Raw genomic sequence first — 10,572 nt, 5'->3', positions numbered from 1 at the left:
CAAAGTCCGACATTTACAAAATTGGTATAAAAATATGATGTCCGAAAAGTTTTGTTTTGTTCAACTAACTGCATGATTCATCTCCTTTGACATCCCCTAAGCTATATGTAAACAGTCCGGAAAGACTGTGACATCGATGTCTGCCGGGCCCCCATGCATAGAACATGGCCTAGCTCAAACATTTCTTCACAATTTCGCAAAACATCTTGTCATTTGAACTGGGCGCATAGGCCACATCATTGTACGTTGGTCAAAACTTATGGCAGTAAAGGTCAGAATATAACATTGTTCAAAGTAAGATTGAATATGGACGACGAAAATGCTTTCATCCATTGACAAAAATGAGAAGGAACGAGTCAGTAAATATCGAACTATAAAGGGAGAACGAGACTTCCACGATTAATCAACTGGGAACTGTATTTCCATCGACAGACTTACACAACCAAAGACAATATTTATTCAGCTTTAAAAATAAGTCACTGCCTTTCCTTTAATAACAGCCCTGCGTTTCGATCTACTCTGTCCCTAATTGGTATGATTGGCCTCCGGGTTTCGCCTGCCGTACTGACTGATACATGGTTATTTCTTCAGTTAGTTTCATTGTTTCGCATAAGATACAACATCTCTTTTCGTGCACAAGGTATGTTAACGTTTAGAAGGAACCAGTCACAGGAGGTTGGATATTATATACCGTAGGTGAAATTATAATAGAATAATGAAGAGAATCGAGATTGTCTATGATTTATTAATTGAGAACAAAAACATTCGATTGATTCATTAACACAACCAGAAAGAGCGTTTTCTTCAGCTTGAAAAAATAAGTCGTCGTCTTTCCTTGACACTGTCCCCATTTGCATTTGAAAATATTAGTCTGTTCCCAGTCGGTAAGAACGCACGGGGCGGCGTCGGCCGTACTTGTTGACATGTAACATACCAATTTTTCTTCAGCAATTTTTAGCGTTTCGCAAAAGATATCGCCAACTTGTCCTTTTTAGTGCACGGGGCACATCTGTCTACGCGTTTTAGGAACAAGCAACATGTGGTTTAGAACATAATATCTGTCAAATTAGGAAGAAATATTGATTTACACACAGAAAGAGTATAATCGCAACGCTGTTGTTTTCGATGTCTTGAAATGTCGTTCATTCACTAACTGAAGGAATTGTTTTGAAAGCTATGTCATTCAGTCGAATTAATAGGGATTGAGAAAGTCACAGTTTCCGTCGGTGGTCGAATTGATAGGGGCAAAATAAAATTATGTTTTGAGAAAAAAATTGGGTGGTCGTAAAAGGGTTGTCAAATTGATACGGTTTTTACGGTAATTCTCTTCCGGGCACAAGCAGACTTCGTATCGCGACAATCACGTGTGCTCGACATGCTCTATGTCCCGGGACCGTTTTCTCGAACGTACGTAGCGTGGGGTTTTTCTCGGCGCGCGGGGCCGTTCTCACTTGTTACCGTCTTCTTCATATCGTGTTGTGTGCCGAATGTGAAGTATTTACGCATACAGATTAGTTTTCTGTCAAATAAAAAAGATATTTCTGAGAATTAATCGCACATGTTGGGTTAATGTTTTTCCCTGCCATTCTCCGCCCATTTTAGACAGTACAACTGTAAACTCAGACATGCCTAAAAGCGGGCTAAAAGCATATGGGATACGTTGAGATAGGCGCATTGATATGTTTACGTGTGTAACCGTGTAGCCGGGCGATCTACTGAAGAGGGAACACGAGCACACATGAATTCGCTTTAAATTTTAGATCGCCAACCTAGAGGGCCCGACTGGGCCCGGCTAGGCCCGACTAGGCCTCGGTTTTTCACTTTGCCGCCAGTAGTCATACTAGTATTGTACAGCATGACGGACATTTTGAAGGTGAGGTTTGGCGTGACTTGTAATTCTCTTCTCGATTTCGCAATAATAATCAATTTTTTGAAACGTAAAACAAATTTATTCTTTGAGTCGTTTATCTTGAGTGTTCGTCCGGATATGTGAAGTGTTTGCGGAATGGCTGATTTTCTTGCGCATTGGTTGATTTTGAGAGCGTGACGAATCTGTGTTGAGTGAAATGTATGTTGTTTCTATGGTCACAGCGTCGGTTTCAGCACCGGTGGCAAATATAATTCTGTCGTTCATTCGTGTCTAGTGGCGTCAAACACAGTTTTGTCGTTCGTTCATGTCCGGTGAAAAGATGGAGAGAGATTTTGATTTTCACCAAAAGTTAATTTCGTCACGATGTCGAATCTGTGCTGAGAAATTTGATGGCCCAGTTTATGAGGTGGCAGAGCTGGTGTAGGATGTTTTCTGGTGTTTTTCTGTTGATGTCTCTGATGTTCATCCAAAGTTGTTGTGCAAAGATTGCAAACGGTCTCTTGACTATGGTAAACAGTGCAGGAAATTCGGTAAGCCTTATCAATCAAGCCGTATTTGTTTTACATGGGAGAAACATCCAGGATAGACCAGTGTACTGTGTGTGTATCACTTACTAAGGCTGGCAGAAAAAGGAAGAAAAAGAGAGGGGGTGCGAGAAACTTGCCACCAACTGATACAGAAAAATCAAAAGCAGCAGAGTCAACAGAGGCAACATTACAACAAGAGCACCTTACACAAGAGCTCTGCAATGCTGTCAGAGAACGGTCTATGAAAAATACCAAGGTTCACATGGTTTTCACACAGGGAGATTTTGCAGTCCCATTTCAGTTGATCTTGAATGTCCGATCTGCAAGGATGTTGTCAATGTCTGCGTTCAAGTTCAGTGTGAAGGACCACATGGGTCACCCCCAGTAGAAATCGCGAATAATTGTAACATTATAGAATTGAAAAAAACAAAGGATAAACGCAGAGTGTACGACGCGCAATCACACTGTGTGTGCAGATTGCACAGACTCGATTGCGGTGAGCGAATAGTTTCCCTAGCAAAGTTGTCATATTGTCTCTGTAGTTTGGTTAATTCCGTCATGTAAAAGAAATAAATATCAGAAGTAAAGTTGTCGACCACCAGTTTACTTGTACTCCAAAATTATGACTTCTTTATAAGTGTAGGAAGTCATCTAATTTGAAAGGTACGATGTGAAATTTGCCGCCGGTAACACTGCACTGCACCGTATTATGGACCGAGCTCCGTTTTTATCACCTGACCACAGCTGACATGTTAACTTTGACCTCTAGATCGGAAGCGAGAACTCTATTTCAAATTTGATCAAATTTTCATGAAACAAAATACAAATAAGTTGTAACCTAATATTTATGCCTTTTAGCATCGATGCCTTTATTAGTCACGATCTTATTCAGAGAGAGAGAGAGACTCAGAGAGCACGATCTGTGAACCTTGACACGTGACTACTGGAAGTCAAAGGGCGCCATTTTCATAATTGCTCAGCTGATCTGCGATCTTTGTAAACAATGAATCACGAAAGCCAAGGAAGTAGTCTTGAACCTAGCGAAGGGTCGAGTCAAGACCCAACATACACCCCAGAATCGCTAACAGAATCTCCCGATCAACTTGGAGCATTCTTGCTTGGTAAATCACAGCGAGCTTATCGCCTCAGTTCCAAATTAATATCAGACATCGACAGTTGTCAGCCTGAGACTACGACCGCCAACAGAGTTTTGACGATACTGAAAACAAATCTGAAGGTAAGAATCGTACTATTTTAGTCTGATCATCCGTACAAGTGGCACTTTTAGAGCGAAAATACGGCATTGCCACCGTATGGCATATAATAGGGGTACAGGGATCACTAGTGTTTCAGGTATGCATCTTTCAAGTTCAGAGTTTATGAATTTACATGTAGCCTGGCCAATTATTTTTTTGGTGGCTAATCATCAACGATATGTCTTTTTGTAGTCTCACCATTCAAATTCAGTATTATTGATTCAGGTGTTTGTCACAGATAATGCTGACAGTGACATGTCAGTCAGTTGTTCTCAAACGATTCAGTGGTAAAATAATTAGGCCTCTCCTACTAAGCTTGCTGGTTGTAATTTGGTATTTTCATTTTATTTTGCGATTTGTCTTTCAAGCACATAATATTGTTTTAACAGCTGTCTTCTTTATATTACAGTAAACCCTTAACATTTTCTTGAGTAACATGTGCAAAGCAATGATTTAGCACCTGTTTGATAAAATGGTGTTGGTTTCTTTCTCAACAAGAAACAACAAAATTACATAAGCTTATTGCTAGTTAACATTGAATTCCTTGTTTGTATAAATATTTTCTATATAATGACTGAGAAGTATCATTTCAATTTGTTTATTGAAACAAAAGCGAGTAATAATTTTGTTACTGCATACAAATAAATCACTGTATCTGATGTATGTTGAAAATAAGTATTTACAACATTTTTACAGGTAGCAGTAGATCAAGAGATATCTGCCCAAGATGTGAACCAATTCTTGTCCAAGCAGCTGTGTCATTTCACACAATAAAACATCAATCTTCAACTCTGATGAAGCGCATGAAGTGTCATCCAGATCCAAAAAAGGTTGACGTCAGACAGTGGAGAAATGTCAGAGATGAGAACACATGGATTAGAGCAAATATGTTTGATCCTGCAGGAAACTTGTTGTTTTGCCAACAGTGTATTCTGTCCGCTTTGGAAATTCACTGGCACAGGCTGCAACGTCAGAGAGAAATTAAGAGACAGGAGTTTCTAAATCCCATTGTGACTCTTAGGAAGAAAGATGTTGAAAAAGAGAACCTTCACGAATGGGTCATAATGCCTTATGATGATGATGACAAAAACTTTGACACTTGGTGGTCAACAGTTGATGGGAATGATGAAGTAGATGTGCGCCAATTTGCTTCAAGACATGGTCTTCAGGGTAAATCATCTAATCATAAGAAAAGTGATCTTCAGGAACAGTTCCTAGCATTTGTTGATGCTAACAAAGTGCCAACAGGAAGACACAGTGAGGGCTCTGGTTCTCTTTATTATTTTTTGCCTCAATACACACGCATCTCTATACCAAAGAAGTCAGAAAACAACTATGAAGAAAAAATGACTCAATCATTAGTTGCTGTGTTCAATATGCAACAAACTGAACTAGATAGAGCAACTGTAGGCTGCACTACAGCAGAACGCTGGCTCCATGATGAGAGACCAAGACATTCCATTCATCCTCATAAATCAGATTATTGCAATACCTGTAAGGAACTTAGTCAGCAGATCTCAGCTCAGAAAACAGCATTGCAGCGGATGATGGACATCACTTCTAATGAAAGGCAACACTCACAACAAGTAATAGACAGTCTAAAATGTCTACTGAAAGAACACAAAGGAAAAGCATCAGCTGCCCAACAGTTCTATAAAACAGCCTGCAACACAGCCTTTGAAGTCCAGGACAGAATTTCACAGTTAGAACTTGAAGTCTCTTTATCGTATGAAGAGGAAATTGAGCTACTGGAGTTAAAGTCCAACTATATTGCCATCTTCAGTTACGACTACATGATGCTCCGGACACTTCCTCACTGGGTCAATCACCACAACCAGCAGCTGCATATTACAAGATGAAACTTTCTGTTGACATTGCATCCCTGATACAACATAATTCAGGCCAAGCTTCAACTTACATATTTGATGAGCAACTTGGTCCAAAGAACAGTAACCACACCCTTTCATTACTGACCAAACACATTGCAGCATTGGACCTATCATGGATAACCAAAGTTGTCATATTTATGGATAGTGCACCTTCTACTAATAAGAATTCATGGTTAATATGTTGGATGAATGAAATGCTTATCATGTGAGTATACTCAGACTTGCCATATATACTTACTGTTATTAAATCACATATCAAGTTTCTCAGTGTTATGATGAATGTAATATCCACACATTCACAATCAAATCACAGTCACGCCACAATGGAAATGATTGGATGGATTTTATAAGATTCTATAAGATTCTCAAGCACACAAGCACACATACCTGTACACTCAATCACTTTCCCCAATAAGAATGTGTGTTTCAAGCTGTAAATGTAAACTGTGCAAAAATATGCTAAGAAAATGTAGCAAGAAAAGGCCCAGTAGTGCACATGATCTATACATGTCACTTGAAGTGGAATGTGACTTGATTTGGTGACTTAAATCATTGCACTGACATGTCTTTAACTATAAAGGTAAAGTTCACCAAGGCTGATTTTACATATGTGCTAGTTGTGGAGTTGGTTAGTTTTTAATAACAGGACAATGCCATACCATCGAGTTGTTTATTCAGAGAAAAAATGTGCCAAGCTTGGCACTTTGATCACATGATCAGCAGGGACCATTTACCATACTCATTGGAAAATGGTCCCTGCTGATCATGTGATCAAAGTGCCAAGCTTGGCACATTTTTCCTCTGAATAAACAACTCGATGGGTATGGCATTGTCCTGAATAACTGACCAAATGCTAACACATATGTAAAAGCCAACCTTGGTGAACTTCCCCTTTAAATGTACTGCTGTGCTAATTTGGTATTAATTATTAATCATACAACTGGTGACTTTCAAACATGAGCTTATCAAGCAAGTTCTTTCAGAGGAAACATAGTAATTCCATTTTATTCTATTTTTACAGGCACCAAACCCTGCAGTATATCAGGGTTTGTTTTATGGTTGTTGGGCATACTAAGTCCATGCCGGATTGGGTGTTTGCGTCTATTGCTTCCTCAATGAAAAAAACCGATGTATTCACCATGGATGAACTAGCTGATGTTGCATCAATATACAGCCAATCTCAGGTTTGTAATCAACATGCATGTATTAATGCAACAGGTACATAACAACAGTGTAATAAAATTGTTGAAAATACAATTCATTACATTGTTTTGTGCATACCAACCAAAATACTCGCACTCATACCCATCCAGAATTCGATAATCATAGGTCAAAATCCGTTAATACATGGTCATTTTGTACAAACACAGACACAAAACAGCATAGAACAGACAGTAAAGTACCGGTACATAAAACAAAGTCAAATCCGCGTAAGAAGATATATGGACCTCTGGCAAAAATGCTAAGAAGTGATGTCAGGTGTTTCTAAAATAGTGAGCGCATCCTAATCCACTTATGGCTCAAGTGCATATTAGGTATTATCATACACAAGGGTCTGTATTGCCACTCTGCTATTATTCTTACAGTGAAGATAAGAGCCAATATTTCCACCTAGTGAAAATATAAATCATATTTTCACTGTGACATACAATTTTTAATATTCCAAAAATTTTTGATGTGGTATTGAAAAAAAAATATTTTGAAAGAAGTGTAGGAGCTTTAAATAATGAGATTCTGATGTTGTCCCTCAATATGGTGTAGGTTTCCTTATAAATAAATGGTATGACCTTCATGTGGGGTAACATAGCAGTAAGATGACTGTCTAGTCACATCTTGAAAAATTTGAACTTACATTATCTCATCTATCTGAACTGTGTGTAATGAGTGAGGCATGGGTCACATTCCCCAGCCTTAACCATGTACGATGACCCATGTACTCACTTACTAAAAAGGAGCACAAATGAAAAATATCAAAGTGGTCAATGTGTGAGTCTCACTGCTGGAAATATATTTCTGTTCTTCAGGTCACAGTACAAAATGATTTCATGGACTGGAGAAAGTCCCTTGAATCCAAGTATGGCAGATATGTCTTGCATGGCATAACCAAATATCATGACTTTAGAGCTGAACGTAGACAGAACTCAGTGGCTATTTTGGTCAGAGAGAATTTGGATTCTGGTGACTGGAAGGAAGTGACACTCAATGTAAGTATTCATATATACCATGAACACCAGAAACACATCAGTGTATCGTGTATGTTGTTTGTTTCCATTTTGTGTCAATGGAATAGTTGAATAATTCATCTGCAGAAGAATACAAAGCAGTAGCATCCTCTGATCTGAACTGGTATGTTCCATCAGCTGTAGTAAATAGTAAATGTACTGTCAAAGGATGACTCACATGAGAGAAACATTGCACATCTATAACCTGTCTCCCCCATAGCTACATGTTTTGAAGCCTCATAATCAATGGATGTTCTTAAACTAGTGGTATGTTAGGACATATAAAACCATAAACATTGATATGTGGAGGTTGCATCCTGTTATCCCATTCCAGTTTGTCTTTTATCCCAAATAAGATTGCTAAATGTTTACAGTAGTAATTTCAAAAGTTTGTTTTTCACTTTTTGACAGGTGAAAGACTCTGTGCAAGGTTTGCCTGCAGAGACTATCTGCAACCGTCAACTGACATCAGAAAAACTCAGGCACCTGACAGAGATGTATGACAGATACATACCCCGAGAACGAAGGCTGTCTTTGTTGCCATTGCCTTATGTGATCTCAAAGAGAACTGTTACAGAATTGTGCTGCAATACTGAACCTGGAACGTCACAACTTGGTACACGCTTTATACGAGAAGTGAACAAACAGAGAACTACACGGCTGACATCCAGTCAATAGACACTAACATTTTGTGTAGAAAACTCACAAAATTTTTAAATTTGCAAAGAAGATTGAAAACAGAAACAGTTTGAGGTCATCAGCTGCAACTCTAAGCTATGCTGTAACTTTGACAACTTCCTTTGTTTTAAGTCTTAAGTGCAATTTCTCTGGTTACTTTCTATTCCATGTTTAACTGTCTACTATTCTGCTTGTGAACATTGCCTGGACTTCATTCACTTTTAGTAATTTTTTTTCAAATATAAAGACATTGTAGGCCTATATTGGATGCTACTGCAGTTTCATGTTCTAGGCAATTGTTTGTAACAAGAATAATAAAAAGCCACAGTTTATCAGGTAGAAAGAGATGATTTGTGAAATAATAAAGAAGTCTACTTTCTCATTGCCTTTGAGAAATGTTGTACTTAATGTTAGATACTGATATAATTTTAAAAAAATAAATATTTGTACAGTGGTAGAAGTACTTTTATGCTTTATTTTATTGTATGCAAGAAAAGACATGAACCATTCCATTCTTATCAGGGAGCTTTACAATCTGAGAAAAGATGAGACAAACGTCCCAGTAAACATATTTCCACTACAATACAATGATAAAAAAGTTAGGACTCTGTAGGTCAACAGTGCATCTCAATGTATGAGATTAAATAAGCTTACCCCTCAAGTATGTATAGGCCAAAAACAATATTTAATTTTTTGAATTATGTAGTGCAGGGAAGGACATACAATATGGTGAAAAGCAAACTAAATATAAAAACTGAATATACAATTATAATGGAAATGTTGTTTTACAGTCATGAATATCTGGTGTGTGCCAAGCGACAAATATTAAAATTGGACAGTATCATCCTGACCACAGTTTGTCTGACTGGTTGTTTCCTTCTTATTTTCTGACACGGTGATAGGTACAAAATATTATGCTATTCACGATAGTTATACAACATAGCTTGCATTTTGTTCACAGTAGAACTGAGTTTTACATGTAAGATAATTTGCTCGTAAACTGTAAATTCTGGCTTCTGGCAGCTCAAACGTCGCAATACTACATTTTTGATATGATATGGAGTGACTTGCACACATATGCAATATGCAGTGACAGTCGATATATTCATAGTAAGTCTACTACATTCAAGCATAGTGATGTTGACAACTAAATGCATGCCAGTGAACGATATCAAAGTAGCCAGGTGGAAATTCTAATGGTCTTTTATTGGAAATATAGGTATTAAACGACAGTGAAACAAACAACATTAAATATCGTGACCTTGCTAAGGTGCAATCTCGGATCACGTATGATCTGATGATCATGCCAAATTACCATGTCTGATTATGCCGTGATTCTGAAGTGCGCGTACTTCCTTAGTAAATCGGTCAACATAAGCACACACTGTCTTTAGCGATCGAAGTCAACGATGATGTCAAAATCAATGCACAACGGTCAAAATTATCCAAAATAAGAAACAGAAAACTAAAAGTTATCACTGTGTCGAAAGGACAGTACATCAACATATATAAAACGACGCTAGTTTGTTATGACATGGAGGTAGAAGGACAGAGCGTTCCCTCGCTCTCACCTAGCTATTAGTACGTGCCGCCGGTGGGATTGCCTCGCTAAAGTTGAAATATAGCGCAATGGATTCGCCGGTACTGGGGAGTACCGAGTACGGAGGCCATCATTCTTCAGTCTATCGAAGGAGCGTTTCGTGCGAAAAAATACATGACAGCAACAAAAGTACCATCACTGCGAACTTCATATTTACAAAACATCATCAAATACACGCTAAAAACTGTAAAACGTCACAATTCGCACCAGACGCGAGAAACAAGATGGCGTCGGTTTGATTTTTCAAAGTCATTGCAAACAAACGCTAGCTTGTTACATGCGCATGCGCATATTAAGGGGAGACCATTTGATTTCGGGGTACGCAGGAAGTGGGTATGGTAACTTTTTTGTCAGAGAGACAGCATTTTTTTATTTCTACTGTCAGACCTGCATCAATTTTTTTCAAATGGAGTAGCAGTGCAATTTTTCAAATTTAAGCCAGTGTTTCACATATCACAGGATGGTTTTATGTATTCATTTTACATTCCAACAAATGAAAACAAATTGGAAAGTCTAGTATATATACAACT

The 10,572-nt window shown here is 38.2% G+C and overlaps 1 protein-coding gene across 1 annotated transcript; it reads left to right on the top strand.

The window, feature by feature from the left end:
* Positions 1-3,347: 3,347 nt before the first annotated feature.
* On the top strand, positions 3,348-8,903 carry LOC139129018 (uncharacterized). Its single transcript, XM_070694696.1, has 5 exons — positions 3,348-3,634; positions 4,350-5,747; positions 6,564-6,726; positions 7,567-7,746; positions 8,176-8,903. Exons 2-5 carry the CDS (start codon positions 5,509-5,511, stop codon positions 8,440-8,442), a joined length of 849 nt encoding a protein of 282 aa, XP_070550797.1. The 5' UTR covers positions 3,348-3,634; positions 4,350-5,508; the 3' UTR covers positions 8,443-8,903.
* The last annotated feature ends 1,669 nt before the right edge of the window (positions 8,904-10,572 follow it).

This window comes from Ptychodera flava, unplaced genomic scaffold, assembly GCF_041260155.1.
Source record: "Ptychodera flava strain L36383 unplaced genomic scaffold, AS_Pfla_20210202 Scaffold_85__1_contigs__length_474606_pilon, whole genome shotgun sequence".
Classification (NCBI taxonomy): Eukaryota; Metazoa; Hemichordata; class Enteropneusta; family Ptychoderidae; genus Ptychodera; species Ptychodera flava.
The sequence above is the reverse complement of the archived record's forward strand: the minus strand, read 5'-3'. Positions and strand labels throughout refer to the sequence as shown.